Source organism: Sparassis crispa (genome assembly GCF_003851025.1).
Source record: "Sparassis crispa DNA, contig_000001F, whole genome shotgun sequence".
Taxonomy (NCBI): Eukaryota; Fungi; Basidiomycota; class Agaricomycetes; order Polyporales; family Sparassidaceae; genus Sparassis; species Sparassis crispa.
Window position 1 is genome coordinate 1,667,369 of NW_020939748.1, and position 17,339 is coordinate 1,684,707.

A 17,339-nucleotide genomic window follows, 5' to 3' on the forward strand; every position below is an offset into this window, starting at 1 on the left:
ACGTGATCCTGGGACTTCCACGTAGGCAACCGCCGGCTTTGAGACCAGTCGATTTGTCTGGACATCGTCCGACGTCGTCGTCGTGCACATCGTTCTTTACCTTTGCCGACTTCATCTTCTAATGCCTCTTGTTGATCTACGCATTGAGCTTCCTGCGTACTCGCATTCATTCACAGTTCAAGTTCAGCAGTCATCCACCATCCGTGATGTCAAGCATGAGATCACCAAGTGCTGCCCCGGAGCTCCTCGGCCGGATGGTCAACGGCTCGTGTGCAGAGGGCGCTTTCTGAACGACGAGGAGAAGGTGCTGGATATATGGAAGGTTGGTTTCCGCCTCGTTGGACATATTAGAGGCGAGCTGACTGTATCGTAGTCCCCTGAAGATTCACGAGTCATCCACCTCGCCGTCCACCCGTCAAGTTGGTCCTCTGCTCCTCCGTCGCTCTCGTCACAGTCGACGTTTCCTAGTGCCCAACCCCAACATGCGCAGCCGTATCCTCCACGGCAGCATCCATCGTCTTCTTCTCCGCAACCATCACAATCAACATCATTGCCTTCTAACTCGCCTCTGCTATATGTGGTCTTGAGGCACAACTTAGCCCTCTCTGTTCTCAGACCGAATGTCAATGCTGCGCCCCTGCCGCAGAATCATGGCCAGTGGCGGTCAGCGTCTATGACTTGGCTTCGGAACCATGGTTGGTCGTGGCCGAGTGTAATAGACGAGGAGTTTCCGCCGTCGGAAAGAAGTGGGCAAGGACTCAATTATGAGTGTGTATCCATGAAGTAAGTCGTGTTCATTACAACGCGTATCTGTACTGCTGACATTGGCTCAAACAACCAGCAATGTGCGTTATCTCATGCTAGCGACGCCCACAGCGACACCGACGCCAGCCCAGATACACGCATTCAAGATATTGTCACACACCTATGCGATCCTCTCCTATGCTCTTTCCTCGCCGGATTCTGCACATGCTGCACCCCCTTCCAGCTACACTTACAGTTACACCGTCGCCGTTCCCCTCACCAATCTCAACAATCACCTCCAACAAGTAGGCCTCCCTCCTCTGCGCCTCGCGCCCGGACCAAACGCCAACCCAAATGATCCCAACAATCCGTTGGCAGCGGCAGCTGCGGCCGAGATGCGTGCGATACCTCTGCGCGCCTTAATTATTCCCCTCATCATGCTCGTCTTCCGCACTCTGCTTGTCATCTACTTCTTCTCGCCTTCCAAACGTCCACTGTTTGGTATCATCATCAGCGCGTGGATCTTGTACGAAGCATGGGGTGCGATGCGGATCGTGCTCGGGGATGATAGAGGGAGGGCCGCGCCACCAGGTGGCGTTGAAGGCAATGGAGCGTTGGGCGCGCATGGTGCAGGCCCAGCCCCGAATGCTCAGGGAGGAGGACAGCCGGCTCCTGGCCAACCTCAACGTGCTCGAGGCGGCCGCAACGCAAGCCAGAGTCACGCGCACACATTTTTGAACACCTTATCCAAATCGAACCTTGACACGGAGGAAGCCAGCCTGGATGCAGACTATCCTGTACCGGTCCCTGCACCTAGTCTTGGCCATAAGATCAGAACATTCGTAGGCTTACTGTTCCTGACGCTCCATCCCGCGACGTGGGACCATCGGCGTGCGTTGCTGCGGCGGAGGGAAGGACGTATTCGTACGGAAGCGAATGCTCGGGATGCAGCACCCACTGGCGAAGAACAGGACGAGGCTCACGCAAAAGCTCGGTTGGATCTGGTTACTCGACACGAGAGGCGGCCGGCTTGGATAAAGGAGTATATCCGTAGGGTGCAAACGACGGAATGGTTAGATGATGCTTGAGGAACATATATCCTATTGGGCTGTACTGATCGTGGACCTGTGCAAGTAGATATATATTCTCCATTGATTACTGATCTTGGTTTTGGAGAGTTATTTTCTTGGCTCGAAACACAAATGCATGACGCTCTGAGATCCGTGAGAGATGGATAGCACATCCATATCTGGCAGGCGACGTATTGAACGCCAAGACCTACTTCTCTTGAGGTGTACCTAACACGATGGCAGGGACAACGGAGAAGTTGCACATTCTCGTCCACCCTCTGATCAATTCACGACTATCTCAGCTCAGGCTGACCACTACCAATGCAAAAGAGTTTCGCGAGGTGTCCATAGACCCATCTTTTACTTGCTACACATCACAGCATCTCACATAGCTGCTTACAGGGTATCCGTGACATTAGCCTTATATTAGGCATTGAGGCGAGCCGCTACTTAGAGGAAGAAACGATTACCGGAGTGGGTGTTATTTCTTCGCGGCCCTGTACACTCATCCGACACAGTTTCGTATCAGCAAACCCCAGTAGGACCATTCACTGGCTCTGTTATCAAGCCGAAGATTGGTCTCACACCTGTATTGCGCGCTGGTCTCGGAATGACGGATGCTCTCTTGGATCTATTCCCGTACGTAGTCTTACGTTTGTCCGCGTACACCTCGCTGATGCTGGTATGCGGGCGTGGTGGTCAGGGCTGCGCCTGTCTATCACCTTGGGATATTCAGGGAGAAGGTCACGTTGCAGCCGGTGGAGTGTGCGTCTTCACATTATCTATCCGTCGTGATCTGATAGTTGCGCAGACTATTCGAAGCTTCCGTCCAACCCGACCGTTGACATGGTCTTCCTACTGGATCCTCTGATTGCAACGGGAGGGACAGCATGTGCTGCTTTGAACATGATCCTGGATTGGGGTATTCCTGGTATGTCTGAGTCTCCACGTTCCATTTCCATGGCATGACTGCTCATGACTTATTGCGCTCGTAGTCAAGCAGATAAAGCTACTCTGCATATTGGCTTCCCAAGATGGTTTAAATCGCGTATGTGCCGAATTTCCAGGTATAGAAGTGAGTCGTGAAGCTCCTATGCATCGACGTGTCTGTTGAGCCTTCACACCCTGGCAGATCTGGGTGTCCGCTGTCGACCCAAACCTGACTGCTCGGGGCCTGATCAACCCAGGACTGGGCGACACCGTATGCTTTCTCCCGTGCTGGTTCTATCTGCAGTTTTCTAATCACACGCCATTCAGGGCGATCGTCTATACAACACTCTCAAGGAATGATCTCAGGCTTGACATTCAAAGATTGGAGGGTTGGAAGGATACGCGATCCGAGTCAGCTGACTTTATCTCTAGATCTCTGTATAGCAAGCTATAAACATATTCTCGAGCCTTGCCATGTACTTACATGTAATGATGTACCTGGTGTATGTGGTATGTGGTTGAGATGTACAGTACATCTTATGTGAATACGAAATATCGCCGATAATGAGTACGTTCCCAAAAAAACCACGTGAGAGGAGATGGTAGACGGAACGCCATGATGAGCAATCCGTGAATTCGGAATTCGGCCTGGTCATGTTCACTATACAAGTGCGATGGCAGCGAAAAGTTCCTCTCCTGCTCTAGTCTTTCTTCCCCCATGGCCGTTGATATGTCTGGAGTTTCAACACCGCTATCGTCCACCGCTACATTGTCGGGCACGTCCTCTCCGAAACTGACGACTTTGGAGAAAAACATTGCCAACGGCCCTGCAATCCCGGCTTCTACTGCGATTGAATACATTGCTTCGCGTTCGAGCTTGAGCTCGTCCGTCTTTGTCTATGATCTCGCAGAACAGGCGGGCTTCGGCACTCTCACCAAATCATGGGCGGAATCGAGCAGCGACGTAGCCTCCGTTGTGAGTCTGCAGACTAGAGCTGGTGCCGGCTTGAGCTTGGTCGGAAGGCTTTCCCAAGGATCGAGCAAGGATACCAAAGGTGCAGTCCTCACGGCATTTACGACTCCCACTGGCTTGGCTGCCATGGTGCAGTCACTATCCTACCTACCGCCTGCTACTGCGAGCAGCAGGCTAATTATACAGGTGCCTACCGTCACTCCCGTCGGCGAAAACTTCTCGTTGTCGCCCACCCTTGCACCTCTTGCCCCCGTCTTCTCCATGTTACCCGACAGCTTCACCGTTCTCCTGTCCGCGGCACCCCAGGAGGCTGTAGATCTTACCGCGCTCTCTTACAAATTGACCGACACTCATGTCATCCATCTCTTCGACCACTACAGCTCTGCCAGGGAGACCGGTCATAGCATCATTCCGGCAGTCCCTTCGCAGGAAGCCGGACTGACGGTCAAGGAGGGACTGACCAAGGCTGGATATGGTGCTTTCGACTATGCCGGGGACAAGGAAGCGCACACGGTAATTGTGCTGCTGAATGGACCGCTGGCGTTGGTCGCGAAGGCGATTGCGTCGCATGTCTCAGGTCTGGGAGTCGTCGTAGTCCGTCTGCTTAGGCCTTGGGACGAGGATGCATTGAGGCAGATCATCCCAGCTTCCACCAGGCATATTCATGTGCTCGATGATGTTCCGACCGAGACGACCCAAGGAGCATTGTACATGGATGTGTTCGCCTCCGTGCTAGATCCTATGAACTCCGGTCCTGTGGTCAAGTCTCATCGCATCGTCTCGTCGCACACGCAGGAGTTCCTTACCAGACCGGCCATTTTCGTCTCTTTCCTCTGTGAGCTCGTTCCCACTGCCGTTCCAGCATCAATAGATGCTCCCAACTTGAAGAAGTTATTGTTCTTCAGCGTCCCAGATTCCCCACTATCTGTCCTCCCGCGCATGGTAGAACAGACTTTCCTGACGCATCCTTCCATCTCAGCACGTCTTGTCACCGATCATGACGTGTTCGCCAAGGTCACGGTTGACCGTCTTCTACTCTCCCCGAAGGACGATAAGTCGCCGTTCGTCCCACTTTCCGTTACGCTGCCCATTACGCCTGGGAGCCCAGGAGAAGCGGATTTCGTGGCTGTATCGGACCAGGCACTGTTGAAGTCTCACTCGATCATCACTCACGCCAAAGCAGGATCTGTTCTACTTATCGTTACGTCTTGGACTGCAGACGAACTCGTCTCGAACGTCTCGCTAGAAGTTGCAGCGCTGGTCCATGAGAAGAACTTGCGCCTCTACATCATCACTGCGAAGGAACTAGCCGCTGACCTGAGTGACGTCGTAGGCACGGCTCGGAAGACGTTGGAGGACGTTATTGTGTATCTGGCGTTCTTGCGGTTGTATCTCGCCCAGGTTGCAACCGAGGAGCTTGTCATCAAGCTTGCACAGAGCACGTTGGGACCGATTGTTCAGGGAGTTAACCTCTTGAAGGTCGGGTCCAGGACCTGGAGTGCGTTGGTGCAGGTCGACACCCCTGCGCCGGCGAAGGATGTGGAAGGTGCTGAAGCCGAGACAGCCAAATCCGTCGCTCTCAAAGACTTCGTGTTCAATACCATCGCGGTAGAGATTTTCGATGGAGACACCGTCGCGAGCGGTGCACGTCTAGGTTCGTGGCACGATGCGGCTAAACATATCATCTTCCCTACTGCGTTCACGCCTGAGGGCTTAATACCCGGAAGCGAGCTCTCACAGGATCCGTCTCTACGTCCCGACCTCGCTGAACGAACTTACCTCATCACTTGCACGGTTAACCGTCGACTCACGCCCGAGGACTACGACCGCAATGTCTTCCACCTCGAGTTCGACACAAGCGGGACTGGGCTAAAGTATGAGATTGGCGAGGCATTGGGTGTGCACGGGTGGAACGACACCCAGGAAGTGCTCGACTTTTGCGCTTGGTACGGCATCAATCCTGACCGCCTCATCACCATCCCTGTTCTCGGCAGCGACGGCATCAAATTGCACACACGTACGGTTTTCCAGGCGCTGCAGCAGCAGATCGACTTGTTCGGCAAGCCGGGCAAGTCTTTTTATACCGACCTGTCAGAGTACGCGAGTACTAAGGCGGACAAGTACGCGCTGCAGTTCATCGGCTCGCCGGAAGGCGCTGCTACGTTCAAGAAGCTGTCTGAGAAGGACACGGTGACGTTCGCGGATATTTTGATGCGGTATAGCAGCGCGAAGCCGGGCATCGAGGCGCTCTGCGAGCTCATTGGAGACATCAAGCCTCGGCACTACAGTATTGCAAGTGCCCAGGCCGTGGTGGGCGATAGGGTTGACCTCCTCGTTGTCAGTGTGGAGTGGGTGACACCGAGTGGTAGGTCACTCCGCCTTCCTAGCCGCCGTACGATGTTTCACAGTTCGTGACGCAGGTTGTTCTCGGTATGGCCAGTGCACAAGATATCTCGCAGGTCTGAAAGTTGGCCAGAAAGTGACCGTCTCAATCAAACCTAGCGTGATGAAGGTACTATCATCGTACAATGCATGGTATTCACCAGCTGACGGTCCAGCTTGTAGCTTCCTTCTGACAACATGCAGCCCATAATCATGGCCGGTCTGGGCACAGGCGCAGCGCCCTTCCGGGCCTTCCTCCAGCACCGTGCCTGGCTTGCCGCACAGAACATCCCGGTGGGACCGACGTACTACTACTTCGGATCGCGCCACCAGTCGCAAGAGTACCTGTATGGCGAGGAGATTGAGGCGTACCTTCAAGAAGGGACGATCACGCGCGCGGGGCTTGCGTTCTCGCGCGACGGTCCACGCAAGGTATACATCCAGCACAAGATGCGTGTAGACTCTGAGGAGCTTGCGCGCATGTTGTGGGACGACCGCGGTGTGTTCTACCTGTGTGGTCCTACCTGGCCTGTGCCGGACGTGTATGAGGCGCTTGTGGAGGCGCTCGTGAAGCACACGGGCGAGGAGCAGGAGGCCGCTGGTGCTTTCTTAGAGGGCCTGAAGGAAGAGGAGCGCTATGTGCTTGAGGTATGTGAAGCCCCTTCCTGACGTTCCAGATGTTTCACTAACTCGCGCTTCAAATCTCTAGGTGTATTAGTCCTTTCTACTAGTATTTATATACAGTGCAGGATATATACACTACCTTTGGTATACCATCCCTAGAATAATACTGGGATGCAGAAACATATTATTTCTACCGCTGAACTTCGTCGTCCACATTGTTCGTCATGAGAGTACCGGTGCTTACGCCCACTTCTGCGCCCACACTGAGCCCGCTCGGGCACCCGCCGAGATCGCAGCGTCGCACGACCACCCGCCTGCACGACCGCGCGCCTACACGCCCTGCTGCACGTGCGTGTGATGCGCCCGCCGGGCCCGAGCGCGAGTAGGGTAGTAGAGCGCCTCAGTCGCCGCGGAGGTCCCAAAAGCGGACCTGGGCGTCCCACCCGCCGACGAGAGGACGTACGGTTCTTGCGCGGGTGTGGTCGCGCCCGTGGTGAGCGCGGAGGGTGGGTTCGCGGGGCAGTTGGGGTGCGTGCCCACGACGTACGGCACTGTCGCGGTTTAGAGTCAGTAGGCTGCGGTGGGTATGAGGGATCAGATACAAAAGCCAGCCAGTGGCAGCTCACCTTGATGAAAACACCGGCCTCAAACTGTTTTCCTGGGAGTTTTGATCTTATTAGAAAAGTACGCCGTTATATCCAATGACGAGGAAGTTCCGTACGGGGACGAGTCAGACCGCACGCTAGCACCAAGGTTCAGCAGCGTCACGGTATACGGTCACACAAGAAAGATCCTCATACCTACTCAAGGCAGTTCCGGACACCTTTGTAAAAGAATACGACCTCTTTCAAACTATATCCATCGAGCAGGGAAAATTCGGACTAGACAGAGCGCTCGCGGCAAAAGCGGACCCCGGCCTTGTAGGACTTCACCGTGGCAAGGTGTATTTCTCTTGCAGTGAGTAAGTGATACGACAGAACGCGACGGGTGACAATATTCACTTCATATTTTCGCCTGTTCGCACACACCTGTTCCTTCGTTGGCACGTCCTCTGTTGTTCCCCGTCCTCTTAAACCCATGCAGCTCCAGTGACAGGTCGTCTCGACATAAGGAAATCCGACGCGGGGCGAGGCTGATTATATACTTGCTGCGGACTACATGCTATGGACAAGTTCAGTGAATGTATACATGAGGATTAAACCTTTCTACATACATTGTTCGATTTTTCCAGGAGACTCTGGTCAGAACGCGCGGATCCATGCAAGGTGACTGCAGAACATCCATAACTCTATCGTCCCGGCTATGCACTGTAGCTCAATACCTCGTGATTAGTGACTGCTATCTACCAAGGACGGGACGCATAATAGCAACACTCACTTCGTCACTTCTTTTCCCGCTTCCCCTTCTTTCCCTTCCCCTTAGAGCGCTGTTCGTTGTTCGCATCCTCCGTCTTCCCCCATAAACCAAACCCACCGAGCTCCAGCGCCTCCTTGGCCACGGACGAGATGCACTTCCACCTGTCCGAACCGAGCTTCACGCCGCCGTACCAGCGGAAGACCACGAGGACGACGTCCTCGCAGCCCGATAGCTCGAGGAGGCGCGAGAGACGCTCGCCTGCGCCAGACTCTCCACCATCCGAGGAGCCACTAGAGACAGAGGCTGCTCGAGAGCCGTCAGCGGTCCCAGTCGTCCGCTTCGACGGGGAGGAACCGCGCCAAGCCCACATGGCGTGGGTCGCGCGTTTCGTCCGCGGGAATGTCTTCTCAACGTGAGCAATAAATTCATGGACGTAGCCTGTTTCGGAGGGGGTATCACCAGTGTCGCCATAGGTTGAAGGGAGTCGGGACGCGTGGGCGCGGAAGGCGGACTTGAGATGAGTGAGGGTCTCGGAAGACGCGACTGCATGGGGCCAGGAGACGCTCTCGCTCGAAGAAGGCCTCGAGCTATGCCATCGATGTTGAACACTAGTAGGAGGGTTTCCAGAGGGTGTAAGGTGGATAAGAGAGCTTGTCGCTGCTATATTACGGGCAGCGGTCATCAAGGCGAGCGTCAACCACGAGAAGCGCCCACTGTGCCAGACAAGCGCCCATGATCCTAAGTCATGCAAATAAGATCGTGGTGGTAGATTGAAAAGGTGCTGCGGATGCCATCTAAGTATACAGGATGTGCAAATCAACTTCCGTGAGAGCAAAAAGATAGCAATGGACATGGACAGAGGGAATGACGATAATGGTGAATGCCACTGAAAGTAGAAAGTGAGAAATCCTGGAGATAGCGTATGACGGGAAATAAGAGCACCGCCACAAATAGATCGTAAGTACTGGTTCGTACGCACCAACGGAACATCCTACAAACGGAACATACTAGGCAGCCGTTGCCAAAAGTCAATCTTCCAGTCATAGACAGTCGTCTCCATCTGCAGGTGGCAACTCCCACAGAGCGAATCACGAATGTCTCCCGTGCTGTGGTCGCGTGTCTCCGTATTCTCCATGCACTTTTTCAGCGCACTGATCGGGTCGTACCTGTCCTCCTTGCCTAAAACATGGTCGCGTATGGAAGAGCGCACGCGGTAGCACATATCACGGTGCGAACATCCGTCGGCCGTCTTTTGCGACATCGGAACACCGAGCATCTCCTTGCGGATCCTGTCGATCTCGTCTTGGAGGTATTCGCGGCCGCGCATGACGCGCATGGAGTCATCATGCGTGAGCAACGCCCAGCGGACGGTCATGGCGCCGCGGGCAAGAACTTTGCGGTCGGCGCCCTCTGCGCGACATGCATCCCAGTCGAGGGTGGCGGGCGTGCGGGCTATACGGTAGAATGCAGTAGGAAGGATAGCGGGGCAGCCGAAATCGCATGCGAGACGGATGGCGAGGGCAGGCTCGGGAAAGCAGTCATCGATGAAAGGAAGGTTGACCTGACCGAGATTGAGGATGCAGTTCTGGCGTGCGCGCTGCGCGGCGGCGATCTCGGCCTCGACCTGCTCCCAGGCGTCGACGGTGCACGGCCAATCTGCCGAAAAGTGATCGAGGAGGCGGGCGTGCAGGTCATCGAGCTGGTATTTAGCCGTTAGGCGCAGCATGCCGGTGATGAGGGCAGGCGTATTTGGATCGAGCCGTTTGTAGGGAAGCTCACTGGGGTAGAAAACGATTCAACCGTAGAACCTGTGATGAAGTATCATCACGCACGATGGGTTGTACAAAACACTTAGGAGGCTCGCAAAATCCTCGGCGGCGTCAGCCATTTGGACGAGCGGCACTCCGTCGTATCCTTCTTCATCTGGCGGAGGCGGCACATCGAACATGTCTGCAAACACGGGTGAATGGTGCGCAAGCATAAAGCGATGCACGCGAAATAGTTGTCCCGAGACTTTTTCTGAGACAGTCGGTGCGGAAAGGACGATGTCCCCGCTTTTGAAATAGAGTGTCGGATGGCGTTCGAAGGGAACAGCACTAGTGGGCTGGGCACCGGAAGAGTTCATCATCGCCCCTCGGTCGAAAGATAGGTACACGTTATAAAGTAGGAGAACCGGGTAAATCGTTGGCTGTAGACAGTACTACTAGTACTGTTCGTGCCATAGGAGAATCAAACCATCACGCGTAAGGGTGACGACATCACATGATATGTGACAGTTGCGTCCGACAGACGGTGCGCCGTGCGGTCAATTTGAATCAACCAGGCCTTTGCTCGCCTCCTCCACCCGCCAGTCCTCGAACCTGAAACATCTGACATCCTCGATCGCGTCGCAGCGCGTGTGAAGCTGGATGGTCGTGGCGTGTGCAGACGTGGTGTGAGTGTATTGGATACATTGGAGGCGGCCTTACTAAATCATAAAGGTGCAGTGCCATCCTCAGTCGATATCCGAGGCTGAAGGAGCGGCTGTCTCACAGGCGAGGAAGTGGTCGACGAAGACAGGGATGTTGGAGTCGATCCAGCTGTCTTCCTCGGTGTTGAATGTGTTGGTCTGACGCGTTGCGCCTATTCCACTAGCCAGCGGCAGACTTGCGGGACACGCTCGTGGGATAGCCGCCGTCGCTCTCGTCGACCGCTCGCGACATCGAGAACGCGGAAACAAAAAAGGGCTCGGCCCTCCGCGCGGTGAATTGCGTCATGCTCGTTCTCTGCACCTCCCCGGCCCGGCGTCCGCTCGAAGATCTCACCTGGACTCGAGCCTTATAACATCCATGGAACCCGTCCTCGTCGTCCGCTCTTGACACTCACACTCGATATCCTCACCACCAGAAAAGATATGTCCTTCAAGCCCATCAAGTCCGCCGTGCTGGGCGTCGGCCTCGGCGGCCTCACCTTTCATATCCCCTTCGTCCTCGCCCTCCCTCGGTACTTCAAGCTCTACGCCGTACTCGAGCGCCACCCTGCCGGCCCTGGAGGTAAGCTCGCAGCCCGCTTCGGTGCCCAAGCCGCAGAAGGCGTCAAGATCTACCGCACATACACCGACCTCCTCGCCGACCCCGAGATTGAGCTCATCTTCATCAGTACGCCCAGCGAGACCCATTTCGCGCTCGCTCGACAGGCGCTGCAAGCCGGGAAACACGGTACGTCCGCCCCTGCTAAGACTGTCTGACGGGGCCTCATCCGTGCACAAGTGCTCGTCGACAAGCCCGTGACGGCAACCGCCGCGGAGGCTTACGAGCTCGGCGCGCTCGCCAAGTCCAAGGGTGTCGTCCTCTACCCCTTCCAGAACCGCCGTTGGGACTCCGACTTCTTCGCCCTCCGCAAGCTGCTCGCTCTCCCCCCGAGTGACCCGAAGTCCCTCGGCACACTCGTCGAGTTCGAGTCGCGGTGCGCATCCTTCCCTCTCCCCACTTAGCTGACATTGAATGCTGAATGCGCCTCCGCGCCAGCTTCGACCGCTACCGCGCATCGCTGAAGAACACGTGGAAGGACCTGCCCCTTCCCGCGAACGGGCTCACGTATGATCTCGGCGCCCACTTGATCGACCAGGTGCTCCTCCTCTTCGGCCGTCCCGCGAAGCTCACCGCCATAATCGAGAACATCCGCGGCCTCGGGCATCCCGAGGTTGACGATTGCGTGCGTTCATCGCCTCCCGCTCCGCTTCTCCTCCCTCTTGCATGCAGGGGCTGACCCCGCCCTCCGTTGCAGTTCACGATCCTCATGCACTACCCGCCGCGCCCGGCGACATCTGACCTGCACCCGACGTCCTTCACCGCGATTCTGCGCGGGCATATTCTCTCCGTGCGCGCCCCACAGGTGCGCTACGTCGTGCGCGGCACGACGGGCACTTTCGTCAAGTTCGGCGTCGACGTGCAGGAAGACCAGCTGCGCGTTATGCAGAGCCCGTCCGAGATCGTCGCCAGCACGACGTACGGGCTCGAACCCAAGACGATCTGGGGCACAGTGGAGAACCTCGCGCCGAGCGGCGATGTCGTCAAGTCCACGTGCGTTTTCCTTTCCCCCAGGCGTGCTTGCTCAAGTGGCGATGATACTGACGATGCGGGGGCAGATGGCCGTCGCTCGAGAGCGGCAGCTACTCCGGGCTGTTTGTGAACCTCGCGGAGGTGATCCGCGAGGACAAGGAGCAGGCGGTCAAGTGGGTCGAGTCTGCGGAAGTTATCGAGATGATCGAGCTGGCGTACAAGAGCGCGAAGGAGGAGCGCACGCTCGTCGTGCCCCCACGGCCCTGAGACGTACACCGATTGCACACGGACGGTTCGGATACGAGAAGTTTCGCGTCGTGTACTGATAACAGACCTGCAGTTCTTACAGATCATCAACAATGTATTGCCAGTGTATGTGGTATGGTACGTGGATGAGACCGACTTCTAAGATTGACTATGGAATCCGTTAGACGAGACAGGTTTTACGCCGAGGGCAACTGGCTGTGAAAATGGAAGAGGCATAGCTGCGATATTCAGCGTGTGCAAAGAAGTTCGCACCAGCAATACCGGTGTCAAAGGTGCAAAATGCATAACAGGCAGATTTTCGCACCAGCAACGCCGTGCCAAACACTTTCGTTCCAGCAATGCCGAAGCGTTGACCGCCTCCTCTACACAAAAGATCGTGCCAGAGCAATTACTCACAGTGCAGGGTATTGAAGACCTGCTCAACGCAAGCAGAGCTTGTAAAATTCTACTAAACCACGTTTCAGCGCCGCTTATATTCACATGGCTTGAGCACACTCCCGCGTGCCAGCAGCTTCTCCCACTCCTTCTCGCCTTTCGCCTTTCTAGCGACCTTCTTGAACTCAAACAGAGTGAAATGTGTATTGCTATCGTCCTGCATTGCACTGAGAGTGTGTTATCAAAGCGATGCAGCAAGTTCATACCTTGGACTTGAGACGAAAGCCAATCGAGGACACCACAGAAGTGAACTCGTCCACATCTGTAAAGCGACTAGCGACTTCGGCGATCTTGAGCTCACCGCTAAAATCGCACGAGGGTTCACTCAATGTTTGAAGACAAGTAGAGCATGCGGACGCTGGAACGCACCCTGCCTTCAGTATCCTCCACGCCTCGCGCACGCAGCCCAACCAATTCGTGCCCATCAAGCTCAACGCGCATACAACGACATCCACCACGCTCCCCTCGCCTTCGCCCTCCGTGTCCGAGCCCGGAAGCGGGACGCGGGCACAGGTGTCCGCCTCCACGACAAACGTGCCGTCGGAGACGAGGTCGAACGAGAGCACCGTCAGGCCCTTCGGAGTGAGTGCGCGGGCGAGCGCGGCGTCGCCGCAGCCCAGGTCGGCGATGACGGTCTTCAGAGAGTACGAGCCGAGCACGGCGATATAATGCGCAACGGGGTTCGTCGGCCAGGCGTGCACTTGATGGCGGAAGCCTGTGTGGTACTGGGGGAGCAATGTGGTCAGAACTGGACGCTAAGTGGTCCTGAAGCAGGTGTGTCATACCTCCTCGTAGGCTTTTGGGTTTTCGCGCATCATCTGGTGTGCATGTTCGCTGTCCGACTTGTAGAGGAGCTCGTTGATCCATCTGTGCGACCTCCGTTAGCAGTCGAGCCGACAGCACGAAAATCAGGAGACTGGGCACCTGAACCGGGCGCCGTCCAGACTGCTCTTCATCCCAGCCTGCAACGCAGTGAGGCCCTGCTCGGCCTTGGAGGTTTGGGTCGGCCGCCCCGTGCTCGACGACCGGGGAGCATCGTGCGAAGCGGCGTCATCCTGATTCTTCTGCTTGTCCTTCCATTTCCTCTTCTTTCTCGACGGCCCCTCTTCGTCGTGAACATCGAGTGGCACTGACTGTGCCAACTTCTTCTTCTCCTCTTTCGTCGGCGGCACCCCATCCCTACCATCAGATGGCTCCGCTCGCACCGCTTCCCCCTTCTTCTTACGATTCGCGCGACCCTTGTCCATGCCCATGCTTTCTCCTCGTTGCACTTGCGTGCACGCATCCTGAGGACGCCCAGTTTCGCGCCGCGCCTTCTTCTCCTTTTCCTTATCCCCGCGTCCCGTGTCCCGTTTCGGTATCTTATTCTTTCTTTTCGCATTACCGCGGGGCCTCTCTGCCTCCTTCCCCGTCCCGCTCCCCGCGGCCAGCTTCTTCATCAGCTTTTCGAAGTTGACCACCGCGCCCGACACTCTGTCCCCGTCCTGGGCTGGCACGCGTTTGCGCTTCCGCGCGGAGTGTGGGCCGTCCGAGACCAGCGTAGAAGGGACCGACCATCCTGGCACCTCGAAGAGAGCCATGGTGGAGATGGGAGGGATGGAGAGGAGACGCGGGCGAATGGATGGGGCTTCCGTTTTGGGATACGCGTTCGCCGTGAATCTTAATCTCAGATCGAGGTGCGCCACGTGGGTTAGGCGCGGCACGTCTTGTGCCCAGCAATATTACTACGGGCCGCCTGCGCTACCCTGACGCAGGAGCAGCAAGCAACTCGGGAAAATAGCGACCACATAGTCCTTGCGCGCCATGAACTTCAATCTATTCTCTCCTCAGTTCTCTCCTCACTGATACGGGCACTGGCTGCAGGTCGACGTCCATTGCGCGTGCCTTGGTTCCCTTTTCAGCTATCCGAGATGCCTCCTTGCATGGACTTCTATACAACTTATACATTGATGAGGCAGAACATCGCCGAACGTCGAACGGAGCGTTTCCGTGGTAACTATGTTTCTGTCTCCTGGACTTCAGTATGACGTCCCGCACGAGGACTAGAAGTTCCCTTCTCGAGCTTGAAAGCTTGACGTACGCTTCTGATGAGTGGAGGGGTTTCATGGTCGCGCCGTAGCCATGCGGCTGCAGCCATTCCCACAGAAAAGCTATATAAAAGACGAGATATTCAGTAATCACTAGCTTTCCCCCGCAACAACCTTTGCATCACATCGCGCCGAAGTAATAAGTCTTTTCTATCATCATGGCAGGGCAATGGTACAGTAAGCGTACGGTGTGTCCAGCATTGCTCGACCTATTCCAACGTTTATGGCTGATAGCAGGGGTAGATCTCTCGCGAAGAGCCCTCAGTCTCGCTCCCGTCGCCTGTCTCTACCAGGACAGCTTCGGTACGAACCGAAAATCGCGTGCCGTCCTTGTAAATAACCTGATCCTTTGTGGTTTGCCAGCCAGAAGACGTGAACCCTCTCTCTGCTGAGGATGCGCTTATACCAGCTGCTCTTGTGAGTACAGTCAGTGTCGCAGCGCCTCCCCGAACAAGACTAACGTAACCTCCAGGAGGAGTTGGAATTGCTCGGCTTGGCGGGGTCCCATCTCACCCTCGGGGAAGACCACGAGCACAAGACGGCCCCTCTCATTACGCGTGAGGCGTATTTACTCACCGAACCCACGCACAGGCCGTCGCAGTATGGCGTTCTGGGGGCCGCTCTCTCCGTACAGTAAGTCTTCTTCGTTATCGGGCGTCCTCCCGTTCTTACCCTTCACAGTGAGCAAAACGGAAAGTCCGACAGCCCGAGGGACCCACGGCTGTATATTAATACAGTACGGCGTGCTATTATGTAACCGCGGTCTCTATGCTCACTTCTACGTCTTCAGAATGCTCCGCTGTCGGCCATCGTCTGCGGCGTTCAGGGCTCTGGCAAGTCACACACCGTCTCGGTGCTGCTGGAAAATATGCTAATCCCTCGACACGCACCCATCGGCAACGGGGAGAAGGCCCTTTCAGGGCTGGTTTTGCATTTTGGCGAAGGTGGGCCCGGCTCTCGTCCCAACGAGACCGCCTGGCTAGGGTGTGCCGCTTCGAACGGCGTCCGTACACCCACGGTGCGAGTGTATGTGAGCCGCTCGGCGCTGCATACGATGCAGCAGGTGTACGCCCCGTTGGGGAAGAAGGTGGTTATTGAACCCTTGTTGTTTTCCGAGGCGGAACTCGATGCGGAAGCCTTCTTGTCGATGATGGCGGTAGGGTCATCCGACTCGGCGCCGCTGTACGTGCAGACTATCCTGGTCAGTACTTTTTCCACTGAATATTTCCGAAGGCCATCGTACTGACCCACATTGTCAGTCGATCCTGCGGGACCTCGGAGAAAAGTTTACATACTCGAAGTTTCAACGCGAACTTGACGACCGCAAGTTTAATCCTGCCCAGCGAGCCGGGCTAGAACAGCGAATGGCGTTGCTCAAAGGATTCATCGATACGAAAGCTGGGCATCGCAAGAAACGTTTCGCTGCTGGACAGTTGACGATCATCGACCTCTCCGATCCGTTCATCGATCCCGCCGCTGCTTGTGGGCTGTTCGAGATCGTCATCCGCCAGTTCGTACGTGCGCATGTCGGGACCGGCAAGGTCCTCGTCGTCGACGAGGCGCATAAGGTCAGCCCGTCATATCCACACTCACTTCGCGTAGTGCATTGATCGACGCACCTAACAGTACCTCGCGGCGAACAAGGGCAACTCCAGGCTGACGAAGGCGTTGCTCTCGCTGACGCGCCAGCAGCGCCATATGGCCATGCGCGTGCTCATCAGCACCCAAGGTGAGACGAACATCATATATATTCACCGTCGCCACGCTGATCCTGAACGCTCAGAACCAACCGTCGTCCCGCCGGTCCTGCTCGATCTCTGCAGCGTCGCGATCCTGCACCGCTTCTCCTCCCCCTCCTGGTGGGACCACGTCGCGAAGCACGTCTCCGCAAACCTGTCGGACGAGGCCTTTGACCAGATAGTCAAGCTGCGCGTATGTCCCCCGCTCACACAACTAACCCGAATTAACATTCACCGACGTGGGAAACAGACCGGCGAGGCAATCGTCCTCGCGCCGTCCGGGCTCGGCGTCTTCGCCAGGAGGGATGCGGACGGCGCCCCTGCGGCGCGCGAGCTCGGGCAGTTCGGTCGGCGGTACCTCTTGGTGAAGACTCGTCAGCGGGTGACGACAGACGGAGGTGCCTCGGTTCTGGTGGTGTAACGCGTCTCCGTTCAGATCTTCTGTATCTTCGATGCTTGGTATCTAGTACGATCTTGCTTGTCAATGCATGTACCCCGCCTTAGCGCAAGCAATCTTTGCTAAATTATGAATCTATACTACATATCCTCTGCTCGACGTCAGTCTAAGTAAGTACACGATGCAAACCAGAATCAATGCGCATCTCTCGGCCAGGACTATCAATAAAGTCGACAATCAACGTCAATAGCAATGTATGATTCAATCTGGACGGGGCACAGGCACCGGCAACATC

The 17,339-nt window shown here is 56.0% G+C and overlaps 9 protein-coding genes across 9 annotated transcripts; 6 read left to right on the plus strand and 3 right to left on the minus strand.

Moving 5' to 3' along the window:
* Window positions 1-121: 121 nt before the first annotated feature.
* Window positions 122-1,832, plus strand: SCP_0205380 (hypothetical protein; the record flags this gene model as incomplete). The annotated part of the gene is made up of 3 exons (XM_027754452.1): window positions 122-322; window positions 374-783; window positions 842-1,832. 3 exons carry the CDS (start codon window positions 122-124, stop codon window positions 1,830-1,832), a joined length of 1,602 nt encoding a protein of 533 aa, XP_027610253.1.
* A 218-nt stretch (window positions 1,833-2,050) lies between these two features.
* On the plus strand, window positions 2,051-3,104 carry SCP_0205390 (Putative uracil phosphoribosyltransferase; the record flags this gene model as incomplete). The annotated part of the gene is made up of 8 exons (XM_027754453.1): window positions 2,051-2,155; window positions 2,217-2,288; window positions 2,344-2,453; window positions 2,518-2,579; window positions 2,626-2,745; window positions 2,810-2,889; window positions 2,947-3,015; window positions 3,072-3,104. The coding sequence occupies 8 exons, from the start codon at window positions 2,051-2,053 to the stop codon at window positions 3,102-3,104; spliced, it is 651 nt and encodes a 216-aa protein (XP_027610254.1).
* Window positions 3,105-3,462: 358 nt separating this feature from the next.
* SCP_0205400 (Probable sulfite reductase [NADPH] flavoprotein) lies at window positions 3,463-6,817 on the plus strand (the record flags this gene model as incomplete). The annotated part of the gene is made up of 4 exons (XM_027754454.1): window positions 3,463-6,082; window positions 6,138-6,229; window positions 6,283-6,747; window positions 6,809-6,817. 4 exons carry the CDS (start codon window positions 3,463-3,465, stop codon window positions 6,815-6,817), a joined length of 3,186 nt encoding a protein of 1,061 aa, XP_027610255.1.
* A 130-nt stretch (window positions 6,818-6,947) lies between these two features.
* SCP_0205410 (hypothetical protein) lies at window positions 6,948-7,109 on the plus strand (the record flags this gene model as incomplete). The annotated part of the gene is made up of 1 exon (XM_027754455.1): window positions 6,948-7,109. The coding sequence occupies one exon, from the start codon at window positions 6,948-6,950 to the stop codon at window positions 7,107-7,109; it is 162 nt and encodes a 53-aa protein (XP_027610256.1).
* Window positions 7,110-8,104: 995 nt separating this feature from the next.
* On the minus strand, window positions 8,105-8,761 carry SCP_0205420 (predicted protein; the record flags this gene model as incomplete). The annotated part of the gene is made up of 1 exon (XM_027754456.1): window positions 8,105-8,761. The coding sequence occupies one exon, from the start codon at window positions 8,759-8,761 to the stop codon at window positions 8,105-8,107; it is 657 nt and encodes a 218-aa protein (XP_027610257.1).
* Window positions 8,762-9,070: 309 nt separating this feature from the next.
* Window positions 9,071-10,207, minus strand: SCP_0205430 (hypothetical protein; the record flags this gene model as incomplete). Its single annotated transcript, XM_027754457.1, has 2 exons — window positions 9,071-9,857; window positions 9,912-10,207. 2 exons carry the CDS (start codon window positions 10,205-10,207, stop codon window positions 9,071-9,073), a joined length of 1,083 nt encoding a protein of 360 aa, XP_027610258.1.
* Window positions 10,208-10,972: 765 nt separating this feature from the next.
* Window positions 10,973-12,386, plus strand: SCP_0205440 (Uncharacterized oxidoreductase; the record flags this gene model as incomplete). Its single annotated transcript, XM_027754458.1, has 5 exons — window positions 10,973-11,276; window positions 11,328-11,523; window positions 11,586-11,772; window positions 11,845-12,140; window positions 12,206-12,386. The coding sequence occupies 5 exons, from the start codon at window positions 10,973-10,975 to the stop codon at window positions 12,384-12,386; spliced, it is 1,164 nt and encodes a 387-aa protein (XP_027610259.1).
* Window positions 12,387-12,846: 460 nt separating this feature from the next.
* On the minus strand, window positions 12,847-14,401 carry SCP_0205450 (25S rRNA (adenine(645)-N(1))-methyltransferase; the record flags this gene model as incomplete). Its single annotated transcript, XM_027754459.1, has 5 exons — window positions 12,847-12,978; window positions 13,028-13,124; window positions 13,191-13,546; window positions 13,607-13,688; window positions 13,746-14,401. The coding sequence occupies 5 exons, from the start codon at window positions 14,399-14,401 to the stop codon at window positions 12,847-12,849; spliced, it is 1,323 nt and encodes a 440-aa protein (XP_027610260.1).
* A 665-nt stretch (window positions 14,402-15,066) lies between these two features.
* SCP_0205460 (hypothetical protein) lies at window positions 15,067-17,068 on the plus strand (the record flags this gene model as incomplete). The annotated part of the gene is made up of 12 exons (XM_027754460.1): window positions 15,067-15,096; window positions 15,152-15,211; window positions 15,272-15,325; window positions 15,381-15,541; window positions 15,590-15,644; window positions 15,699-15,852; window positions 15,969-15,973; window positions 16,026-16,109; window positions 16,168-16,476; window positions 16,535-16,637; window positions 16,692-16,840; window positions 16,898-17,068. The coding sequence occupies 12 exons, from the start codon at window positions 15,067-15,069 to the stop codon at window positions 17,066-17,068; spliced, it is 1,335 nt and encodes a 444-aa protein (XP_027610261.1).
* Window positions 17,069-17,339: the final 271 nt, after the last annotated feature.